The 26,217-nt window shown below is 31.5% G+C and overlaps 2 protein-coding genes across 2 annotated transcripts in view; one reads left to right on the plus strand and one right to left on the minus strand.

The window, feature by feature from the left end:
• Positions 1–11,741, minus strand: part of LOC111056515 (ankyrin repeat and SAM domain-containing protein 1A) — a 128,200-nt gene extending 116,459 nt beyond the window's left edge. The window contains 3 exon segments of the mRNA XM_039439129.1: positions 1,983–2,139; positions 3,978–4,058; positions 11,499–11,741. Of these exon segments, the coding sequence (XP_039295063.1) occupies positions 1,983–2,139; positions 3,978–4,058; positions 11,499–11,602 (342 nt within the window). The 5' untranslated portion in view covers positions 11,603–11,741.
• Positions 11,538–26,002, plus strand: LOC111049948 (transmembrane 7 superfamily member 3). Its single transcript, XM_022336151.2, has 8 exons — positions 11,538–12,064; positions 13,013–13,351; positions 14,444–14,703; positions 18,978–19,155; positions 20,817–20,981; positions 21,480–21,629; positions 22,338–22,613; positions 23,797–26,002. Exons 1-8 carry the CDS (start codon positions 11,932–11,934, stop codon positions 24,012–24,014), a joined length of 1,719 nt encoding a protein of 572 aa, XP_022191843.2. The 5' UTR covers positions 11,538–11,931; the 3' UTR covers positions 24,015–26,002.
• The last annotated feature ends 215 nt before the right edge of the window (positions 26,003–26,217 follow it).

The raw sequence follows: 26,217 nt of genomic DNA on the forward strand, positions 1-26,217 counted from the left end.
TTTACTTTTTTAGAAATGAAATTATAGCTTGCATGAATCTGGCATGACATTTTAAAATACGTTGAATCAGTCAGCTGTGTTTGTGCTGCTTTAAAACATCTGATCAATAGTAAACAAAGTGTAACCTCAAAATTCAATGAGCAATTCAAACATGGTTCGTGCTTTATTTGCAGAACAATTATAATTCTATTAAATAATTTTTAAAAAATATTCAGTACAGAACGGTACTCTTATCTAATGTACAGTTACTGATAAGGAAGCTTTATCGCTCGGTCGCTAACTACTCCTTTAGCAAATTCTTTCATTTTAAGCAGGTTAATCACAATTTTTCTCTCTTCTCATGAGGTCTATTTAAAAGATTCATCACAAAGGTTACGGTGATTATGAGGTAGTCATAACTGTTACTCCAAGTCAAAAAAATCACAAAACTTGAGAATATATTATTATTTGTTAGTTCAGGTAAGCTCTTTTTTTACTGGAATATGTTTGGGAATATTTTTTTCCTACAGTTACCTTGAAAAGTGGCCATTCCTGCACTGATTTCATAACGCAAAGAATCACTTTTCCGCTCTAGTGCGGGAAAATTTTTTTCTGCACTCCAGATTTGCAACATGGCAACACAAAATAGTTAGTAGGTTATATGGAGCACCAGGGCAGCAAAATCAAAATTAAGTTGGTAACTGCACTGACTGTGGTGGTATAGTGTTGTGGTGCACGTGTGTCATAATATTAAGGCAGTGGATGACAGCAGTTGACAGCCGCCACATTCAACACACAGCCGGCTTCATTCATTTACTACTACATTATTCAATTTTAAATAAATTAAGGTTTTTATTAATAATAAAATTACACAGAAAAACATTTGATGGATTTCAGGGAATTTTACCCATAATTACCCACTTTTCATATTCAATGGTAACTGTAGGAAAAATATTTAATGTGAAATACGTGCGCAAAGTTCCTCTGCTGCACTCGCCTACGGCTCGGGCGTAAACGTTTCTTTCGGTGCAGCAAACTCTCACTTTGCGCACTAGTTGCACAAATAACTAATAAAACATTGCCTTGAAAATGTTTCATGAACATTTAATAATAGCAGCATATATTTAGGCCTATATTATAACTTATGAGCCACAAATCATGTGAATTATGGAGGAAAGTTCAACATGCCCTTCCCCTAATTTTCATGGAAATGTACCAAAAGTAAGTTACCGGATGTTTTCACTTCTATTTCAGTCGAAATAAAAATATATAAATGTAGGACTAATATGGATCAGAAAACAGATTGAATTTGAATTATTACACTAGACACTTCAAAATATTGAGTTATTTTGGAACTAAAATGTTAAGAATCTTAAGAATGTGAAACCACAAAAGAAAAACAGACTTATTCTAAATACATTGAAACCAAATTAAAGAATTATGTTAAACTCAGCTTAATTCAATAAAACTGAACTGTGTAGAAGAGTAAACACTGTGATTGAATTATTTATCATTAATATAACATTATTCGATCACTGAAAAAAGAAAGATAATGCATTTCTTTCAATACAAAGTTACTGTCATAGTTATTTATTTACGGTATTTGCATAGTAGTTATTTTACAACTGAGAACCATGTAATTTGTAACACTTGACAATCAACAATAAATTTTGATCTTATATTATAATAATACTCCTACAAAGACTATACGTGTGTGTTCAAGTCAGTCAACTATAATAAAATGGCCAACTGTGAGAGAACGATGATTACTTCAGAGAAGAGTATGAGAATTTCATTACTCACGCTCACGCACAAGCAAAAAGTTCATGAAGGCTTCAGACTTAATACCGCTTCATCCGTAATGAAAAAAGTAAATAAAAAGAGTAGTTTGAATAAAAATTATTGATAAAGTGGAAACTGACCAGCAGATTGACATTGAGCATAGAGGATCCCTGTTACGAAAATTCAAGAAATAAAATATATTGATGAGAGTGTTGACTTACCGTCAGGTTGACATTGGGCACTGAGGGCCCATGGTTGAGCAATAACCTGACGATATCGACATTGCCGGACCAGGCGGCCAGGTGGAGGGGGGACGAGCCCTTCACATCGGCGATGTTCGTCGACGCCTCGTGTGTCAGCAACAGTTGCACGATTTGTCTGCAACAGCAAAACAAACAAGTCATTGCAACATGTTCTGAAAACCTTCAGATCTATCATAAAAGGGGAAGAGCATTTTTGGTGGTGGAAGCTGTGCATAATACCGAGTTCAATCATTACAACTTAATATCGTAAAAGAAAATATAATTCAACACAAAACAAACGAACACAAGAACATGCAACTCGACATGAAATACAGCAACTCGGTAAAATAAAGCCTAACACAATTCATTCTGATTTAACACAAGTTGAGCATGCGAAAAACAAATCAAAACTAGGCACAAACTGAAATATGAACATAGAACACTCATCAGAACTCAACACAGCATAACCGAACATTGATAGAACATAATCCAAGATACGCCCCCATAGAGCTAATAAATATCACTCATTAGAATAAACCCAAAAAAACAGAGCAGAAGTTACAGCGACACTATTAAACTCTATACACACTATAAACAAAGCAACACCAATTTAACTCAGAACAAAACGCAAATCACGCAATATCACTCAATTCAACTCAAATTAACTCGACAGAACTAACACAACACAACACTCTCTAAAAAATGATATCTCAACGCAACATCACCAAACAGTTATCAACAGAACAACACTACACCAATCCATTAAACAAAACTTCATTCAACTCAATTCTTGGCTCAATTCGGCACAACACAAAACAACAAAACTCAAAGGGTACTTCATAAGGCCCAATTTGATTTATCAAAAGACATTTCTACACAACTCAAGTCAATGCAACTTGACATAACTGTTTTTTTTATGTAAGGCTTATATGTTAAGTTATGTTAAGTGAGCTGGTGTTGTAGGCAATGTCGTAATTTTCACTTTTTTTGTAGTTGAGAAGTTGATATTGTGGTAATTATTCATATTGAATGAAAAAGACTAAGAAATTATCAAAAACCACAGATTTATCGATACTTAGAAACCGGCCTTTCTAAGTATCAATAAATGTGTGGTTTTTGACAATTTCTTAGTATTTTTCATTCAAAATGTTGTAATTGTGCAGTGGCGTAGTGAAGGGGGTTTCCAGGTTACAATCCCCCCCCCGCATGAGCCCGAAAATGAGGCCCAAAAATCCAAGATAACAACCAACTCCCTCATCAAATTCCTGTAGGTAAAGTCTATGGAAGGCCCAAAATTTTCGGAAATCCCCCCCTCCCCGTTCCAGACTCCCCCTAATGTAATTGTGTCGTGGTGGTGAATTCGATATCGTATTGAGAGTGTTGCTTTGAATACTATTCTATTGTTTCCTGTATGTTGAGTTCATTTGTGTTAAGTTGATTGTGTTTAATGGAAGGATGTGTAGTATGATGTATTATTGTATAGTGTTGTGTGAGTTTCTTGAAAACTAAAAACTCTATTATTTATTTATTGTTGTATGACGTTTGTTTGCAAGGGTATCGTTGTATTGTTTTGAGTTTACTGTTTCCTTGAGCATTATTGTGTATCTAGAGTTGAATGAGGTCTTATTGTATCGTATTGTTTCGAATTTCGTACTATATGTAAATTCAATTTAATATGTCGTCTGCTATTTTTAGGTGTATGAAGAGTGTTGAAATGGGTAGTGTATTTGCTATTGTAGGCCTATTATGTTGTTTTGAGAGGTTTTATTGTTTGAGTATGCTGATATTAGAATTATATTTTCATTTTGTATTTTTATGATTAATGTTACAATACCTTAACATGAATACTGAATTTTTGTTGTGTTTGTTGTACATTAAATGCGAAGTTGATAATTTACATTTGGAAACATTTCATGCATGAATTCCGATTTCCTATTACATAATTTAATCGAAAGTGTATTTTCATTAACTTACTTGTGGCCATTGAGAGCAGCATGATGTAATGCTGAATAACCACTGGCATCTTGTACGTTGGCTCCTGGACCTCTCCTCAAACTGGAACACAAAAAAATATTTTTCTTCAGATAATATCAAATTATATCAGTTATGTACTACAATTCTCAAGGAAGTTATTCACTGTTATTATTATTCCCTATTCATTTAATCAATGGGCAAATTCATAAATTTATAACTTTGAGTTCACTGATCTCTCATCATCATCCGCCGCATTATCTTTTTGTGGTTTGTGTATTACAATCTCATTATGATTTTTGTGTTTATGGATTGTAGATTGAGTGTGTAATTGAAGAATTTTGAAGTGACACATAACCTCTAGCTGCATTTGGACTGTTGTAGAAATTAGAATTAGAACCGTTTTGGGCGTAAGTTAGCCTGTGGTACTTTTTCTGTAAGTTGTATAATTCTGAATGATTGAATAGATAAATAAATAGATGAATTGATTATCCACGCACAGGCCTGAGGCACATGTGATCATCACCTTTAGAAATAAATTCACTTATACTCATACTCATGGACAATCAATAGACACACTCTTGTGAATGCAATCATGAAACAATGTAAGGTAGAAAGTAAAGGAGGTTATTACGACATCTAACACCCTGCAGTTGAGCTATTTGAAGTAAATGAGAAAATGTTGAAACCTAAAAATGGTTGAAAATTGTGATGATTGGCTGTAAACAACAAATTGCCAAATTGTCCCTCGTTGTCAATACACTGATCTAGTTTGGTTCTGGAAGTAAGCATAGCAGAAAAAACGCACATTTGGAATACGTCCAACTTTTAGGCTTCTGTGATCCTTGAGTTTCGAGAGTGAGCTACTTCAATCTGACTTGTAGTTGGTCCAAAAAACTATTTTTTTCTAAACCACTTGAAACCACTTGCTTTCTGTGATGCAGTGAAGGTGATGTTGCGGTTTTAGAATACATCGATCTAAAATTATAACAACTATCCTTTTTTTGGCGAGGGTGTTGCCTACATGAACTCTAGCCTTGTGCGTGGGTAATGAGGCGGATGATAATGAGAGATGAATGGACCTACAGTTTTAGGTGGGTTTCGAACTACCCGGGAAGCAATTTTACAACTCATGAATCATATTCAGAGGAGTTGGCTCAAGCGGTCAACCTTCCAACGGGAGTATTGGGATTGAGAGAGGCCTACAATCCTTACAGGCCCTCCAGGTTGACAACCGCTGCTCTATTCTAGAGTAGATACTTTCGAAGATGTTTACTTTTCAACTACCTCCACAGTTATAGTTCATTCAAAAATAAACTACCCTTCCACAGCCTGAATTTAATATTATGAATCTAAATTCAATATCTAGGCTGGAATCAACCTGTTGTTCTCATTCAAAAAAGTACACATATGAAATTACTAAACAATTGAAGACAACCAAGATTAACTAGTAGTTCTGTGAACAGTAGACCTCACGCAGTATTCTCATCCACAAGTACCTGATTGAAACTGCAGACCTTATGGAAATACAGCAATAGACTGGCTTCTTCACACATCTGTGTAATTACTTGTCAGCTGATTTATGATGAATAATTCTATAGTCTGAATTTCACTCCAATATTGGCGTATGAAGGAGGCTCCTTTTTCCTTTTATATTATCCTTTAAATGCAAAATTTCCAAAAACCTTGTATATACGTCGACGCGCAATTAAAAAAGGAACATACCTGTCAAATTTAATGAAAATCTATTAACGCGTTACGCCGTAAATGCGCAACATATAAACATTTAAACATTCAAACATTTGAACAGTCAAACATTGAACATTTGAGAAATGCTAAACCGTCGACTTGAATGTTAGACCTCACTTCGCTCGGTCAATTAACCAAAGATTAATTCTATGTTAAAATAAAAATGTATTTGTGATTGAGTACTGTCTTGGAGGAAGCGTATTTGAATATGTATTCCAGCATGAATATTAAATTTGGATTCATAATATTAAATTCAGGCTGTGAAAGGGAAGTTTACTTTTGAATGAACTATATATAACTTTGGAGGTAGTTGAAAAATTAAACATTTTCGAAAGTATCTACTCTACCCATTCGGCTGGGGGGCGTGGAAGGATAGTAGGCCTATCTCAATTTGTAGCGTATTTAACCTAGTCACACCACTGGATAAAAACAACCCTCTCTAAAACATTGTATTCCAAATGAATTTAAAAATTAAAATAATTAATCACTATTTTAGGACAATTTCATACCAAACAAAGAATATTAAAATGTATTAGAGTTGAAAGAAAGGGTGCTGTTTCATCTGTGAATAAAAACAACTCTCTCTGAAATATTCAAAAACTCTATATAATGGATCACTGTTTTGAGAGAATTTTATAACAGATCAAAGTACTGTATCTTAAATGTATAATAAAGTTGAAAGGAACGAGGAGCCTGTTGCATCTCAGTTTGAAAACAAATACGTTTAACAGCTTCCACGAGATGAGAGTGTCAAAGTGCTGAAGACAGAAGTGTGAGAGGAGGAAGAAAGAGAATGAGGGAAAGAAAGATACGATGACGAAGAAAATGAAAGATAAAGGTGTGAGGCCGTGGTAGAAGCAAGCCTGTGACATCTTCGTATAAATACTGGAGTGAAAATCAATACGTGGGTTTATGGAGCAAGCAGCATGATCCTTATAGCCTACCTCCCAGACCCACTGCTCCTCAAATATGGCTCATTTTGGGGGAGAAAGGTCACAAACCCCAAATAAAACAAACTATAACGGGAATTCCTCTGGAAAATTCATTTTCAAGCAGCATTTGCTTCAGGAATGAATACATTTTTTTCATTTTTTAAAGTTCGAGTTTCAAACAATGATTTTCAAACAAGCCCACCAATCTGACCTACTGCTCCTAAAATATGGCTCAAATAAAACCCTTCTAAACAGGAATTCCTGTATTACGAAGTCTATATATTATTTATATATTCATAATGTATTATGAAGCTGCATATGTCACAGGAATGATTTTGTTTACAATCTATGTCAATTTTATTTTTTGTTTTTTTTTTCAAACAAGCCTACCTCCCTGACCGATTGATCACAAAATATGGGGGGGGGGACAGGAAGGTCAGAAATCCTTAATAAAATCTTTCTACGACGGGAATTCCTTTGGAGATTTTATTGAAAAGCTGAATTGGTTTCAGAAATGTATAAGTTTTTTTTATTATTTAAAGTGTGTTGTTTCAAATGTTTTTCAATCGAATTTCACCAAACGAAGTCAAAAACTACAAATAAACCCCTCTTAAACAGGGATTCCGCTGGAAAATTAATTTAAAGCTGCATCTGTTTCGGGAATGTATGTGTATTTTTTCTTACTATTTGAAGTTTGTGTTTCAAATGTTTCACAAATGAATGAGTTTGTTTCAGGAATATATGAGTTTGGAGTTTTGAATGAGTTTTTCTAGAGTTTGTTGTTAATAGCTAAGTACTATAAGATTTTTGAAAATAAAAATTAAAACATTCAATCATGTGTACAGACAAGAATCTTGGAATTATCTGGATAGAACTACGGTATAGGCTGATCTCAAAACTGTTACTCTCCCGAATTTGTATTGATAAAATGTATAAATTCTTGCTAATATCCTGCAATAAGGCTAGACAAAAAAATAGAATAGGCCTACAGCTTCTCTTTGACGGAATTTTACTAATCATTTTCCTTTCTAATTCCCTTTTGTGTCAGGGTTTATGGGTCATCAGTATTCTTTTTAGAGATTCTTCTTAGAAACTATTAATTTTAAATAAAATGAGAAATTATAATTTTATTTGGGAAAAATAAATCATGCATGCACAACAACTAACAATTTGAGGATATACTAATATAATAATTAAATGAGTTATTAAAATTAATCAATTATCAAAATCTATTATTAAAACATGAACTTTGACTGTTATCAATTTATTATATACTTCACAAATTTACGAAGATGTTTTTGTGACTACGGAGTGAGAAAAGTAAATTAAAATTCAATAGAAACTCACAACCCAACCTCCTTGACCCTCTCTTGAAAAGTGCTTATTTTGGGGGTGGTAAGATGATACAAAAGGTCGAAACCACCTCAATGGCGGAAATTTTACTGATTAAGGAAATCTAATTGACAATATTTAAAAAATTTATCTACGGATTTTAATTCCTTTCTTCATAGAAATCAACCTTGTAAATATGAAAAATGTATGCTTTTGAAGCTAGTTTCAGAGCAGTGGAATATTCAATATAGTATATGCATATAGCCTAACTATTTACTTGAAATATAAAATTATTGTTCGCCTATCAAACCACTGGAGAATTTTTCATCTTAATCTATGATTGAAGAATAACTCTATTCCATACCTTAGAAAGAACAGAAATCATATAACATCCTCTTTGTTCATATCAAGAATAGAACAATCTCACTCAAGTACAAGAAGTACAAGAAGTAAAGGAAGTCTGATTGAAAGCTAAGGAGATAGCTGATAGACTACAGAATATTTATATCAGCCAGACTGAAACTTCAACACTTTTTAGCTGACTTATGAATTTTATAATGCTTCTAAAATTATCAAGATGTTTCTGATGACCGAATGAATATTAAGTTGTAGCTAAAGTATATCAATTATATGAATAATACAACATTTATATTTTATAAATTTTATCTAATCTACAGATTAGATTATTTAATCTAAAAAGTCAGGAAATTTACATAATTGAAATAATCTTTACAATTGTTTGTTATATTCTAAAACTTGTTAACAATTTGAACAAAATAAGAAAATCAAGCATAGTGCTTGCAACACAGATAGTGAACTAATTTTTAAGAATCCTAGATTCTGTTTTGAGAAATTTTATGAACTTATGTTTACGAACACTAAAGCTTATCATGAAATTCCTATTAAGTAGATTAAAATATGTGAATTGAAAATTCACTAGGGTACCGTATATCCTAAGCTAATCATTGGTTAGGCCAACTCTTGAAAGAATTTCAAAATTGACTGACAAGATAATAGAGTTATCTAATAACAAGGCCACATGCTTTTTGTTATAAGCAAGATCAATGAAACAATTGATATTTATAGAGATTGCTTGAAATTTCTCAATATCTAAAAGTTTGCTACATTTCATTATTATCATTTTATAGAATCAATACCAAGCTAAGTACTTTAAAAACCTTGTATATGTTGTTCATTTGAATTTCCATTTATTTCTCTATTAAATAACGTTGGTGTACTTTCATGATCAATTAATAAATTATCCACAGTTACAAAGGCTTATCAAATGATGATTTGAAATTACTGTTCCTCTGAGTTATTTTATGAACTATGTTACTGAAAAATTGATGATAGCCTACCAAATACAATGTAAATTGTAAAAAAAATAAAAAGAATTCAAAACTTGTAATTAAAAGACTACTGAAATACATTGGATAATAATGTAAAATAATTATTTACAATGAGAATATATCGGTATTAGATAAGATTAGAAAACAAACAATCATTCATTGTAGCTATTTTTGAGAAGCAATTTGAAAAATGTGGAGGAAGAGTTAGGAATGTTAACAATTATTGGAATTCATGTTTTCAGGGAATGTTTATTCAAATATTATTAAAAATCCAATACTACCCACAATAATGGTGATTAGATAATAGGCCTACTATTTGTGATTGATGAATGACTATTTTATCCTAAATAAAGTATTTGAGAGGAAAAACAAAGTTCATGAAATCGGAATAAGAATTATTTTATTGATAAAAAATTAAAATAAACAAGTAATCTCTTTTTCAAAGTAGAGTTTACAATTGAATAGTTATCATGTGAAAAAAGAAATGTGATCTGACAACTGTAATAATAATGAAGCGTATGTTGTTATAAATATTTATTGATGGTATTATTTAACTTAATGGGATTATTATTTGACTCAAATGATTTGATAAAATTAATCATTATTTCACTATGGCATGTACGGTATTCTATTATAGACAATAATTAGGCCTATTAAATTTTATACCTTTCACTTATACCAGTTTTGGTTTTTGGGGCTGTTTCAAATTTTTGTTTTCTGTTTTTCTCTGCTACAGGCAGTAGTTTTTGTAATGTTTTAGTAATTTAAATTACAATCCTAGACTATACTCACATCTTTTATTTTTTACTTTATACTAGTTTATGTTTCCTTCTATTATTAATTTATTACATTATATAATAGTCTATATTTAACTTACTTTGTTATTTATATTTTGTCTATCTGATCAATAGAACAGAATAACAAATCAATAGATCAAGCAATGCATAGATTTTGAATAGAAATAAATTGTTACTCATATCAATGATAAAATCAATAAAAACAGAAATTACAAGACTAGATAGGTACCATACCTTTAAAACATGCAATTTTTAATTTTATAAATCCAGAACACTCTAGAAAAAAGTCTAAAATCTTTAGAGAGAAAATGATAAGGATAACAGGAGTAGTCTGACTTGGATTTGCAATATTTATTTTATTAATATTCAAGTTAAAAAGGTAGGCCTAAATAAAGAAATCACTATTTTAGAAGTTTAGGCCACATAGGATCAAACAATTTGAATAAAAATAAATACAAAATTATATAGCCTAGGCCTAATGAGATTGGTATTGATTTGCTTAATAAATAAGTTATCATTAATATAATGTATTAATTTTTTTGATGATGTAGTTATTATATTATGAATGTATGAATTTGGTAGCCTACATTATAATAGTCATAGGCATTTCAATATCTAATAGAAACAGCAATAGAATTACGGTAGCCTACAAGTTGATTCTAATTCATTTAAGAATGCATGATAAAATAATATTAAAAAAACAACATATACAATTGAGCAATTGCAAACAAAATATGGAAGCAGAATAATTATTATGAAAGAGTTTTAGTTGAACTTACAGCAGTCAAATGTCAAAGATAACAGTGCACATTCCTGGCTATCAACTACCAATATGTAGCTGGATTTTTTTATGGATTTAAATGGAAAAACTGATTTCATCTGCATAATAAAGAATTAATATGATAACAAAACAAATTGTATGCGTGAATAATAAAGGATATGCAATGAAAAAAATCATTTTATGTCATTCAAAGTATAGTACCGTATCATCTACCACTGAAGAATTGTAAAAAAAACAAGTTGGGGTTGACAGATTTAGGTTAGGTTACCTGATAATGTTATCAATCAATCCAGTAATCATTAAATGAACTATAATTCAAAACTCAATGAAAGATTATCCATTTATTATGTTAATAATCATTTGAAAATGCAAGAGTTTCTTAATATTTTAGCAGTTTTAATAAATTTAAGCCATTGTAACCCCAAATATTGTACATCGATATCAAAGAAAAAATACCACTCCGGTGGTTTTAACAGTAAATTGGATTGTTTGCCGCTATTGCACATATTGAAATATGAATTTAAATTGAACCACACCAACAAAACTGGTTAGTTATTACTGAAAATAGTTAAAAATGAACAAACCTGGCTAAAGGGCCACTCCTTTTTGCTCGTTGACTGAGTATCTTTTCAACCACAGGTACGTTTCCATTTCTAGCTGCTTCCAATAGTTCCTGGTCTTTTCCCATATCACAAACTTTTATCTGAATGACACTAAGCACAATTTAATCACACAAATCATAATTGAAGCACACTATCACAAATTCATTGATCCATCACTGCCATTTTCGGAGCTGTACAGCGCTGCGGTGGCTAAAACTGTAAGCAAAATCTGTAATCAGTTGTCAACGTTGTCACTGGAGTGTTCAAAGAAGCAGAAGATCAATGAATTATGTTTTTGCTAGTTCTTTTTCAAAACTATCATTCACTTTATCATTTTAAACCTAAAAAATTTCAAATTATTCTATAAACTCGTGATTCTCTGTAATTTATCCATTGTGAAACTTGTTTGAGGACGATGAATTGCTATAGTTTTTCAATTTTTAGGTTATGTGTGCTTATCGCATTCATTTCAAGTTCAATAAACTTCGAAAATGTGGCTGGCATTTTGAATGGAAATGATAGTTCTGTCATTAATAATCTAAATAAAGGTATGTTCTACAATTTTTTGCTTGCTATCATTTTTAGTTGCTATTATAGGTACTTTCATAACCTCTAAAAGAGGACCGCATAACCTAACTATTTGGTTTATTTATTTTTTATTAAATTTTGTCAACATTAATTGCAACACTTTACAAAAGATTATTTAAAATCTCAAGTAGCTTATCCATTTCAATAAAATAGTTCAGCAGAAATGTCGTCCAAACTTAAGTTCTTGATTAATTAAAATTAAAATACTCTGTTATGTAATCAAAACAATCAGGAATACTTGCATAGGTCTATACTTCTTGCTAATCCTTGATATGATTTGTTCCTTGAATTTACTTTGAATATGAACTAAGTTTGTTTATTTTATATTTAAAAGAAAAACATTGAAATACATAGATTTCACGCCCCAGTTGTGTTGGACATAAAAAAACATTTTTTTAAGTTTTCAAGTCAAATAATTTGCAACAAAATAGTAATTCATCTATTTTATTTGACAAACTCATTTGATTGTTCAATCATTGTTTTGTATTTATGATTTAGGCTTGTCTTCACTCATTTTCTTTGGTTTGATTGTGATTGTGATTTATCTTTGAAAGAGTGTAACAATTAAATCTGTTTATTTCTTAGATAGAGCACGCAGTAACTCAATTATTCATGTGGTAATATTTTCAGTAGGCTTATTCAACTTAATCTTGTTGGTTTTTATGAATGGGTTGGTTTATTAACAAGCATAGATTTCTTGAAATACAGTATATGAGTTGTACATTTGAAAAATTAATCAATCTTTTAACACATAAAAATATATTGATAAAATTGGTTACCAGCTCTAACTAGTACCAATAACTTATGATAGGCCTATGTCTAATACTTATAATATATAAATACATATCAACTTTTTAGTGTATATAAAGGCAATTTTATCCTAGTTTTTATTGTTTCCTCTTTTACAGTCACTACAATCCGTATGCCACTGGCAAGTGTCAAGTTGAAATCTTCAGGAGAAGTTCTAGTTCAGAATATAAATGTTGTCAGTCCATTTACAACTGCTGTACTAAACATAACCAACATTGAGAGTGATGTCAATTTTTTTGTAACTGAAGTTCACTCGCATTTGCATAATATTACTCTCGGTTATCATGTGGAATTGGTGCCTCATACCTATATTGTGGGCACTAATATTGGCTTGGTCACTGTTAGAAATGGTGCCTCCAATGTACAACTTTATCTCCAGAACTTCAATTTAGTTGAAGTCACAGCTATGATCACTATTATTGGATACAATAAATTCGGTGAGTTTTATTCATTCCTTAATAAGTTAGAAAAAGTCTTAGTCGATAATTTTTCAAGCTTTTCCATACAAATAGATCTATGAGATCATATTAAAGAATTAAAAGTGTATTTACTATAACAAGAGTTCATTTTATGTATGTTATCTACTGTGCAGATGCATGGCCATCTGGTACTAAGTTAATAGATTATGCGTCAAACTTGTTTTCAAATAGACTCACATCTTTTTTATTCATACTCATTATAAATTTATCTTCTTAAGGCTCAATATTTTAATAATTTTGACAGTGAAATTATTCATTTTGGTTGTTCAAAGAGCAGGATATTTTATTTAACTTAATGATCTTGTTTCTTTTATTTCATCTTCATGTAGGTCAATTATTTTTTATCTATGAAATCACGATTGGAAAGGCCTAATAGTAGTAGAAATAAAAAATATAAATAAAAAGGGGTGCTTAGATTTTTATTTTTTATTTCTATTCAAGAGTAGCCCTAACGAAAAAATACCAATAGTAGTATTATTTAGGATAGCTAAGATAAGAAATGCAAACAAAAATCAATCAACTCATGAGTGAATAATCAATCACTTTTTGAAGTATATATAAAATTTTAAAACAAGAACTGAAAATTCAAAATTGATTTGGTCTACCAATATTCTATATAGATCTATAGGATCTACCAAAATTTATCAGCGCAAAGATTTGGATTTCAATCGAATGGTAGATAAGCAAAGAATAAATCATAATTTTATTCCAGTATTGATCATTGGCTATCAATCGAATAATTAGCATCCATTATTTAATCATATGAACCCAATCAAATGAGAAGCAAGCGATAAATCAATTCAACTTCAGATTGACCTAGACTAGAACCTAGTTTAATTGCCGATTTGTTGTTGGCGTTGTTGTTACTCTCCTATTACTTATTCAACTCTTGCAGATGAATGCATGGACTAAACCTGTGAATTTCATCTATTTTCAACTATAAATATTCGCAAACTCAACTTAATAGTTTCATCATTCCATAATTTATATCATCAGAATTCATAAAAACTCATTGTAACAAATAATTGAAACAATACCCGACAATTTCAGCTCCAATCCCGGGTGGTTGCAACATGGAATTCCCGGTACCAATTTCACCATTTCTCATGGTAACCGAAACTGATTCCATGATAATAGTAGACAGTCAACCAGCCGCTGATGCTATGATACCACAATACCAATGCTTGGCACCACTCAGATACGATATCTACCAAATGTACATGCCAGAAAAAGATCTCAGCGTCGACACTTATTTCAATTCTATGAAGAAAATGATGACTGTCAATGATATCAAGACTAACGGGAGGAAGGTGAGACAATGTTTTTCATTGCAAATGCTTGAAAATTCTAAGATATTTTTTTAGAATTGTAAAATTTTCTTGTATACGGTACTTGAGCGCGTTGAACAATAGACGGTACATAGGTCCGGTTGCACAGAATCCTATTGAAATTTAATCATGATAAAATACTACGAGAATCAATCAGACAAGTTTCTTTCAGTGAAGGCTTCATTGATTGGTTTTCTTTGCATTCAATTACGTTTGAAATTTTAACAGGCTTTTGTGCAACCGAGCCATAATCTTCCTATTAGAAATAAATAGCAATTTTTGAATTATCTTGCATTTTTAATTGAATACGCCCATTCATTGTGAACATTTTACCTGAAATTTTTGAGAAATATTTCCAAAAAAATTGTATAGGTGAAATTGTTTAGGAAGCTTGAAAGTTGAAAAAAAAATTCTTGGAAACATTATTCATTAGAAACACAAACATTTCAGGATTATCTTCTAATTGCAATTTTCTGTGAGGGGTGGTCAGTTTCAACTCCATCAGTAATTTTCTATTTTCAGTTTCATCTCCATCAGTAATTTTCAATTTTCAAATTGAACAACTTCTAAATCTCAGTGATTCAATAAGAAAAGAATAAAGACAATATTATAAAAGATAAGGCGAAAATCCGGTTTCATTTTTCAAAAGGATACTCCTTTCTCAATGACTCCCCCTCTCGTTTCCATTCGCTACTACGCTGATTCCTGGTTCTAGCGTGAACTTGGACCACAGGTAAAATAGCGAAGATCTCTAATTTCAATATATATATAAAGGTGCGTACAGATATACGCGCCGCGAACATGAGCAATTCACTTTTAATCAGCTGACTATAGGCCTATCTGTATTTTTACAGAAACGGTAAGATACAGATATTAAAAGCTTGGCATCAGCTGATTAAAAGTGAATTGCTCATGTTCGCGGCGCGTAAATCTGTACGCACCTTAATGGCGGATTCCCACATATCAGTATCAATGTATTGTTCAGTTAAGATATTATTCTCATGAGTTCGAATGGGTCTATTTATCAGGCACGGCCCTAGGGACTTTGCCGCCCTGGGCGAGATCGGCAACTGCCGCCCCCCCCCCGCAAGTACCCTGTCTTTAATTGTTAATCCCGGGTTCCACCCCTCCTTGAGCGATCGCCTAACGCCGGTTACACATTGGGCGGTTTCTGCCGGGGCGGTAATTTCGCCGTCGCCGCCGTTCGAGCAGTAGTCTATGAACTTGAATGGAAGCTTACACACTGGGCGGCAGAAGCGCCGCGCGGCTATATTGCCGTTGGCGGCAGCTGTGCAGCCATCCACTGCCACTGCGGCTGGCGGTGTTTTGCTGCTCTTGTCTTCGCAGTGGCGTACGTGACCAAATGGGCGTTAACACATTTGGCGGTTGTCTACCGTCACCGCTGATCAGTCGTCTTTCCCAGTTGCTCCAAGTCAGAGGTCTTTGAAAATCAGCCTTTTAATTTGTGTGTTGTTGTAAAGTTTGTAAGTTGTTTATAACATTTATTTATTGTTTTAAGTGTTTGTGGTTGACGAGTTTGAGAAAATGAGTAAGTTAATAGACAATGAGTTCTTAATATCATTTGTAGAACAGAGGCCAGTTTTGTGGGACAAAACCCTCGACATATTTAAGGATCGAGATGCAACAAGGAATGCATGGAAGGAAGTGTGTATGGAGATTAGGGGGGATTTTGAAACTCTGGATGACAAGAAAAAAACTGTAATATGTTGTATATCGCTGTCGATTTAATAAAAACGTTCATTTCAATGAATCCAAGCAAGGCGATTTCTCTGCTGTCTTCTTTTCCTTCGACAGCACAACAAAAGTGGTAAAAGTTGTTGCCTTTCCATTTTAAGTTAAACACTTAATAATATATACTTTTGGAAAATGTGCAAAATACAATTAACTGAACACTCATGAAACAGTGAAGTCACAATACATTTGCGATGAAGAACTACAACAATTATTTTGGCTACTGATCATATGATCATACTGATCATATTTTGCCGCTCGATGTTTGGCGGTATTTTTTCCGCTGAATGTGTAAGTTGACTTTTTTCGATGCTGCGACGGCAGTTTCGGCGCCGCGGCAGAAACCACCCAGTGTGTAACCAGCGTTACTGTTGTGTCTCCGCTGTGATGCGACACCACAGAGTCTCAGTAAACTCTAAAAAATTATGTTTAACACTAGTTATTGACATTTAAACAAATATTTGACAATTATAAATATTGGGGAACAGTAAAGTCCAGTCAATATAGACATAAAAATGGGGGTTTGCTTGCAATTTATATCGTAGTTCCGATTTTTTGATATTTTATTTGGATACATGAGAGAGGTTCAGAACCAAATTCTTCATGTAAAATTCCCTTGTGCTAATACAGAGTGGCCCAAAAAGTTCGTATTTTAGGTTCATTTTCCAGTTTTCAGCTATTTCCGGCAAAATCAGTGATCAGACAGAAAAATTTGCTCTTGCCTTTTTTAAGATCATAAAATTCTGAATGAAATGAGATTATTTGGAACTCTCTATCTCCAATGAGTACTGAGCTATGATTTTTCAAATATGAGTGATATTTTAAGGAAAAAAATCAATTTTGATCATATTTAGTATTTGATCAACAATATATCCCGATTACAATCTAGATGTAAAATTCAAAATCCCTCTGGGCATTTTTAGCTTCAACCATCATCACCATCTATATTGTCCTCACAGTGATATTTCGCACAATGATATAAGCTCATGAGATCATGTTCTATGAGAATCAACCGTTAGTTGCACTTCATTTCAGTATTTCCTAGTGGAGAGTCGCGCGAGGACACGATCAAGGATCGCTTAAAGATCAAGCTATCAAAATGAAAAAGTTTTCTTTTTTCAATCATTACTTTCTGAGACATGAGCGCCTAAAGTTTAAAATTTTGGGACAGAACATTTCAAATTCGGTACGAGATGAATCCATAAAATTCAAAGGATAAATTCTTCATGGTATTTTTGATTTAATAAAACAAAAATTTTCTGAAAATATCAATTTTTGAGAAAGTTTTTCAATTTACTAAAAATGACCAAAAATAGTGTTGAGTTTTTTTTGTGAATTGAATAACTTTTTCAAAAATTGATATTTTCAGAAAATGTTTCAAAATTTTCTTGTTTTATTCAACCATGAAAAATTTATCTCTTACCGAATTTGAAATGTCCTGTCCCAAAAATTTAAACTTTAGGCGTTCATATCTCAAAAAGTAATGATTGGAAGAGAATGTTTTCCTAAGAAAACTTTTTCATTTTGATATATACCGGTACAAATCGAAAAACTTTGAAAAATACCACCAGTACAAGAAAGTTTATTTTTAGCCTTTGCACAGCCTTAAGACGTACACTGCAACATAGTATTAGGCCTACTTAACTTGCTAAGTAATTAGAACTACAATTTCTACAAGTTTGTTTAACACACCTCTTTAATTAAGTAGAACTCGTCTGACCTTTGCAATTCCTTCACCAATTCTTCAAGATCTGGGGACTGAACTATTTTATGTTCGCTAGACCACTCAGACGTTCCTGGGACATTGTTGATCTTAGAAAAGTCTTCATTAGCTCGAGGTTGAAAAACTTCTTATATAATTTTACCATTCACATTTGAAATTATGAATTTATTATTTATTTGTATTTTAAAATTTTCCGTTCCTTTAAATTTGCCGCCCCCAAAACCTGCCGCCCTGTGCGGCCGCCCGGTCCGCCCACCCCTGGGGCCGGGCCTGCTATTTATTATTTTTTATGGGTCGCTCGGCCGGTCTACTTCTCAGCCCGGCCGAGCGACTAAAACTATTATAACTCACGGGATTTATATTTCCTCTGTATGCGACACTTACACTGATTGACTGATATGTGGGAATTAGCCTCTAACCGAATTCAAGAGAGATCCCATTTTAGTTTATTTGCATCGTATCTCTCTCAATCTTTATTGAAATAATAATAGCATTAAATGAAATGAAAATTAACTTTGTAAAAATTCAAAGAATACGACTTTTCACTCTTGATTTATTTATTTGTATACTACAACAGTGCGATAGTATCCCTCTAGCTGTAAGCTATTTGAGGGATATATAAAAATAATCCATTAACACAATAAAACAATCAATAACAATAGTTCTGTTTTCTTAATCGACCTGATTATATTTCTTCATTTTTTGTTACTGATTGTTCTGTTTTGTCCATTGCACCATAACTTAATTTGAATATCTACTTAATTCTCTACTTAATCCATAGGTATCGCCATCTCTACTGGGCAGCGTAATGCAAAGAGTGTACAGCGCCTATACTGGTACAGGGTCGGTGTATGCAGTGATCGTCTCATCAGGGTTTGACCGTGAGTCGGCCTATGTACCAGCACAAACCTATGCTTGTGGATCTGCCGAGAACGGCAATAGTAAATGCGCTCTTCTTTGTAAGTGAAATTGCATTATTTTCTCGAATTTTGTATTCACTTTTAGTTAATAATTGAATGTAGTTTAATTTTCTATTTTGCTTTGTGTAAGTTGATTTATAAGCTATGACAGGTGCAATTCTTTTCGCTTTATACACTATACAGGCTGTTTACGAAATCCCTACCAATAATCTAGGGCATTGTTCCTGGGTAAAAACATATCTGAATATCATATTCAAATTGTCCGGAAGTCATCAGTTACTCATACAGCGGCCATTTTCCTTTTTTTACTTATTTTTTTCCAAATAATGGTTGAACATACGAAATTGAAACTTTGCACAATGTTTAACAACTAGACAAAGCTATCAAATTCATCAAATTTTTGTATCAAATTTTCAAATTCATAAAACGAAATGGCGGCTATTAAAAATTTTGTTTTTTAAATAACTCAGAAGCCGTTGGTTTTACAAAAAATTACAATGATAACCTTTTTTAGTAGATTTAATTAACTATCGATTGGTACTAGATTTTCAAGGATTGGAACAATATTAACTGAGGTTTGGCAGCCTTAGTGATAGGTGACCACTGAAAGTTTGTTGAAGTGCAAACCAAGGTATGCTAATAGAGTCGCGTCAATGATGCAACAATCTCAGTTTGCATTACATGTTAATAGTAAGCGATTTTAGGTCATTTCAAACAATAAAATAACGTTAAATAACCCCCTAAAGGTGGGTCACCAACCACTAAAGCTGCCATATCTCAGTTAATATTGGTCCAATCTTAAAAAATCTGGTAACAATCGATAGGCAATTAAATTTACTAAAACAATTATTCTTGTAAAGTTGTTGTAAAACCATCGGTTCCTGAGTTATTAAAGAAACAAAATTTCAAATGGCCGCTATTTTGTTTTATGAATTTGAAAAAATACCATAATTTTTTGTAGCTTTGTCTAGGTGTTATAAATGATTGTGCAAAGTTTCAATTTCGTATATTTAACCATTATTTAGAAAAAATAATCATAAGTGAAAAAAGCAAAATGGCCGCTGTGTGAGTAGCTGAAGACTTCCGCACAATTTAAATATGATATTTAGATATGTTTTCTACCCAGGAACAATGCACTAGAGAGTATTACTGGTGAGTTCGTAAACACTCTGTATAAAGTACACTTTATCAACTATGTTAACTCTAGAATAAAGACGGATTCTCACTTATCAGTATCTACGTGTCCGCAGAGATTAGATATTACTATTCTTATTTTTGTATTGATATTAGTATTCTTCTCTTTATAGTGTCCGGTACAGTAAAAATATATTCTCACGAATTATGGGAATTATTCCCTCTCAGCCCAGCCGCAAGCCGAACGAGTATGAATAGTCCCATTGGAACTGGGAATAATATTTTCACTGTACCGGACACGTTCACTGAGACTGATACGTTGGAATCCAGCTTAATTCCAGGTCTCATGTGAGTATCATCCTCAGAAGTTGTCGAATTAATAAATTGTCATATTGTTCTTGTAGTTTTCTAACCTTATTGTAAAAATTCAACCTACCAATTATTTCATTTTTGAATGGAAATTTCTTATATTATGAAAATTGTTTATACTTCATAAGAAATCTGTATAATTTTCATGTAAAGCTTACCATTTTACTTGGTTCTTCTCAATTTACTTTTTGTTCCAGCTTCGTCTTCCAAATCTAGTCTACTAATGTTGATTGTATTCTGCGCTGGTCTGGCTCTCTGCTATACGGGCCATGCTTATTTCACGTTGGAACTTTTCATATTTGGAACATTAACTAGCACCTTGATTTTTGATGTGCTGTTAACGTGGATTTTTCCCAATCAAGGTTTGTAAAACATGTTTCTATTCTATTGAATCGAGAGTGGTACAGTATGCTAGTATTCCATTAAACACTTTATTTGTAGATTGTTAAGTGTTCTCTTTTACTCGTAATGCCATAATAAAAGGAAATATGTGTACATGATTCTACTCAATTGTATTAATAGGAGAAGATATTCGATCTTATCAATCATGTATCACTTAATTAATTTTAATCAATTGTGTCTAGTTCTTGCAATAATTATTTCAACTCATCATCAGGGACTATAACTTGATAAATTGTACTCATTTCTTCATCGCTAGAATATTTCTCCCTTTGTGTATTCAAGTAATTCTATATAATTTAATGTTTTGTATATAACTCAACATGAATTTACTATGAGTGAAGCTTTAAATCTATTCCAATTTTTCTACGGTTTGTTTCACTTATTTTTTCTTATCACTTTTATATTTTTAACACTCAAATTTCTGTTTATATTTTACTCAATATTTTTGTTTATTTCAGGAGTTTTGTTCCTATCAGCTTTAACTGGGACAGCATTTGGAATCGTATGGTGTCTCTTATGGATTATTTTAGGAATACCAATTCTTTCCGTACTCCTACCTGTGTTAACATGTGGTTACCTTTGTACTGCAACCTTATTCTATTTTCTGGGTGAGTTCTGCAAAATATATTTTATGATTTGTCATCAATTTATCGATGTATGTATTTATTAATTCATCCATTAATTGAATTATTCATTTATTTATCCATTTAACCATTAATTCTTTCATACTTATATTTGTACATTCTCTCAGTGATCAATTCTTAATTTGATTTTTACATAACTTGTTTTATCGCTGTTAGCTGTTATTACTTTATCCATACACAACTTACTTGATTTTTCATCCGATATGAAATATTTTAATGTTGAATTCTCATTTGATATATTTTTCTTCAATGTTTGTATTCATTCTCTTATATATTTTGTATATTTTGTCCGTACTTACCTGATGTTGTATCCTTTCAATTCCCATTATTGTTATATCTTCCCCTTTTTTTATTTGAGAAGTTGATATTGTGGTAATTATTCATATTAAATGAAAAAGACTAAGAAATTGTCAAAAAACCACAGATTGACAATGTGATGAGAATGTATCAGAGATTGACAATGGTGTAATAACCGTAACCGGTCTTTCTAAGTATCAATAAATCTGCGTTTTTTGACAATTTCTTAGTCTTTTTCAGTTAATGTTATATCTTTTGTATATTTTGTCCATATACACCTGATTTTCTATCCCATCAATTCCCATAATTGATATAATTTTTCTCTCCTTTCTATTTTTTTCACTCATTCCAATAATCCTTCTCTGTTTTTTTCAGCCGACTACATAGAAACATTACAAGAGGTACAGGAAATCGACATAAACTATTGGCTAGCTATATTGTGTGGTACATTATCGTTCACAATTTTCCTTCTATTGAAACCATGCGAAGCCAGCATAATATCGTCGGCTTTTGTGGGCAGCTACATGATCATATTCCCAATAGATAATTATTTGGGATCGAATTTGAAATTCATCCTGGTCAATACTATTAGAAGAGCCACGGTTGATGGATTCAGCTCGGCTATAACGAGTCCACCTTTCCAGTATTCTGGTGAGTTTTTTTTTTTTAATTTCATCCATTTCTAAAATTATTAATTCATCATTCATCAATAAATTTAATAAATTTAGTCTTAAATGTTATACATCCTCAAATTTATTTTATTTTGTCGTTTTTTAAATTTCTCAATTTCACTATTCCAATAAAAATAAAAATAGTCTATTATGTATAATGTGGTAAATATCTATAATATCTATGGATATTATCGTATACTATTTGGTAGCACAGAACTGAATAAATTTGAATTGAGGATCAGGCCAATGCTAAATTTGGCATAAGTTATTCGGCAAATTTAATTTGATAGGACAGGAAATGATAAATTAATAAGGAGTCTTATCTTGTTGGAAGTAAACATTATCACAAAATACTGGTTTCTTTTTTTCTTTTGGTATTATTTCTATATCGAAGGGGATGAATTGTACCTATCAATAAAAATACTTTTTCATAAAATATAGTCAATAGAAGAAAATCAATTTTTCTATTCATGTCAATGCAGTCATTCCCTCTGATTCATCATTTTGAGTTGATTTTCCATCATTTAAAAAACCCTTATCTTTTGAATATAGATACTCTTCACCTTTCTCAAGGGTATTACTAGACTTGACCTTTCTCAAGTCTAGTTAATCACTTCTGCTGCTTTCTTAATCATCTTTTATCATATTTTAGTAGATTTTTCATGTTTTTATTGAATATATATCCGATGAAACTCAATAAGTATTTCAAGTCTATTCATTTTAATAAATTATTCACCTACTATAGTAGATGGGTTTCCCATAGTTGAGTAGGTTAATTTCCAACAGAATTAAATTCCATATTTTTTTTTTATAGACCTATTGTATATTGTACTTCAGATATTTTTTACTTTTTATGTTTTAATTGCATGTATGTATTTTTTTAAGGAAATAAATGTATTTATTATTATTATTATTATTATTATTATTATTATTATTATTATTATTACTATTATTACTATTATTATTATTTTTATTATTATTATTATTATTTTTTTTTTTTTTTTATTATTATTATTATTATTCTGCTCTTTTTATAAGAAGTCTCATCTTTGTCAATTCTTCAAGTGAATATTTGCAATTCTTCCATGTAATATTTCTCTCAGAAGTTTATGAGTTTCTTTATGATAATGTCTATTCAATCGCTTTTTTCTCTCTTATCGCAGACTTCATCCTGCTCATCACATGGTTTGCACAAACGGGGTTCGGCTACGCTGTACAGAGGGTGTCCCTAGTGGGAAGGCCCCCCTTTCCACACAACAGGAAGCTTCTCAGGAACGCCTCAACGCCCGATGAGAGATCTCCCCTGCTCAGACCCGGTGCAGTGTCCAATGTCTATGTATCCAGTGCCACCAATGAGTTAGTCCAACCGCATACCACGTAACGTATCGTCAATTTCTATTTGTTCTGGATAAGTTACTAAAAATTTGGGTGGTAAGTGTAGTGTATCCTATAATTTTCCGAACTTGACATTTTTGTGGCAATTTATGAAGGTAATTGAAAAGTCATCATTATTTTTATTTGTGATCTATATCCTTCAAGTAATTTTTAGTTGTGATCTACATCCTTCAAGTAATTTTTAGTCTAGTGGATTTATTCTTCAACTTATAATTAGTGTATTTAGGTGCTTGTAAAGGGAATATAACCTTATTTTGTTTTATATTATTCTGTCTTAATTCTGAAGAGGAATGGTTGCTTCCTTGATCATTGCACTTTCATTCCATTTTACAAAAGTATCATTTGTAGTTGTATTTGTACTCGAATTTGTACCTGGATTTGTAGGAACTTGTGATGAATGGATATAATAATTAAATTTAATCATTATCAAACGAAAATCCCAAAATATATCATTATATTTATTCTTAATAGTTCGCTATCAAAGTGTTTGTGATGTTTTCAGAAACATAATAATACAATCTGTTTTGACTTGACCAGGTATAATAGTTTAAGAACAATAATAATGATAAATATATTGGTAATAATAGTTTAAGAACAATAATAATGAGAAATATATTTTACCTAACTGCTATGTCGTAATTAGTTGTTCAAAAGTGAGAAATATATTGTTGAATGAGGGATTATTAAGTGAAAAAATTGTTCAGAAGTGATTTATTCGGATGTAAGGTATGGAGTGTTGAAAATTATTGTTGGAACAAAAATGGAAATTTAACCTTCTCTTGAGAATATTCTAGAAATAAAAAATTATTATCATCAATCAATCTAGTCGTACAAATGTTATAGTTTTCTGTACCTGAAATAGTATGAAATGGAACATCCTAGTCTCCAAATCATAGCAATGGGAACAATATCAATTTATTTTTAATGTGCAATCTATCTATGGAATAGAATTCAGTGATGATAATCTTGAATAAGAATTATTTTTAATTCTACAGCCGCTATTGTGATTGGAACGATTTTTACAGTCAGCCTATTTTGCAAGAAAATTCCGTTATATTTTGAAAGAAATTATTATTGATTATATGGTATTTCAAAGAATATTTTCATCGATTTTATTCATCATTTTGTATTTGTAAAATCTCTATCGTTATTTTAATCATTTTTATTTTTACATTGTATACATTGTCTTTCAATGAAAGAAGTCCATTATTATCTAGTTTAACATGTTGAACCTTTCATTATTTTATATTATTTGATTATAAGTAAGGTACTTAGGTATTTTAAGTTTGTTATAGTATATTAGATGCCAGTCAGCTAGTATATAACAGTTGAGTAGGTTTGTACCAGTTAGATTTAGATAAGTACATACCAATTAGATTTTTAGATTTTTCATTACATATATATTTGAATCTTACAGTTCTCACTGGATATTTTATTTCTGTTTCTCCTTATTTTTATAAGTATTTTTCATCAAAATCACTCAATTTTCAATCGTTTAACACTACGAATCTTTCAATGATTATCAATAACTGTTCCATGTACTGTGAAAGTGTCATGTGTCGATGTTTGACAATGCTTCACATATCAATTGCAAGACTGAAATTAAATGACATCACTTTTTAGATAATATGGTAGAGAATGAAGACAATTAAGTCGTTTCAACAACTTTCTATTATAATAGCTTATCTTTGAAATAGTGTATCTGTCTTCCATCAGAAATAGAGATAATTATTTTCCATGACTAATTATCATCCATGTCTTATATTTATAAATTTTCATTGTATATTATCTGTTGAAATTCTAGGAATTAACTTACTGATAGAATCTATTACGTTGTCTTTTATAAAAATATACATTCCACATGTGCCTATTTTGTATCAAAATCACTGAAATACTGTATCTTATTGTTATGTAGAAATAAATATTATAAGAAGTGTATTGAAAGGAATTGAATAAATACTGTTAATGCCTGTATCATGCCTCAAGTCAAATCATTCAACTTTTCATCTCATTCATTAGGGCTACACCAATGATGTTAATGAAATATCTTGAACTTGAAATTATTTAAATCTAAAATACTGATCCGGGCTGATGAGTTTTCAATATGTATTGTAGTATTCAGTTTTGTAAGCTATAGTGAGAAATTGAATAAAACCATTCTTCTTTTCTGATGATCATAGATTTTTATG

This window comes from Nilaparvata lugens, chromosome 12 (genome assembly GCF_014356525.2).
Source record: "Nilaparvata lugens isolate BPH chromosome 12, ASM1435652v1, whole genome shotgun sequence".
NCBI lineage: Eukaryota > Metazoa > Arthropoda > Insecta > Hemiptera > Delphacidae > Nilaparvata > Nilaparvata lugens.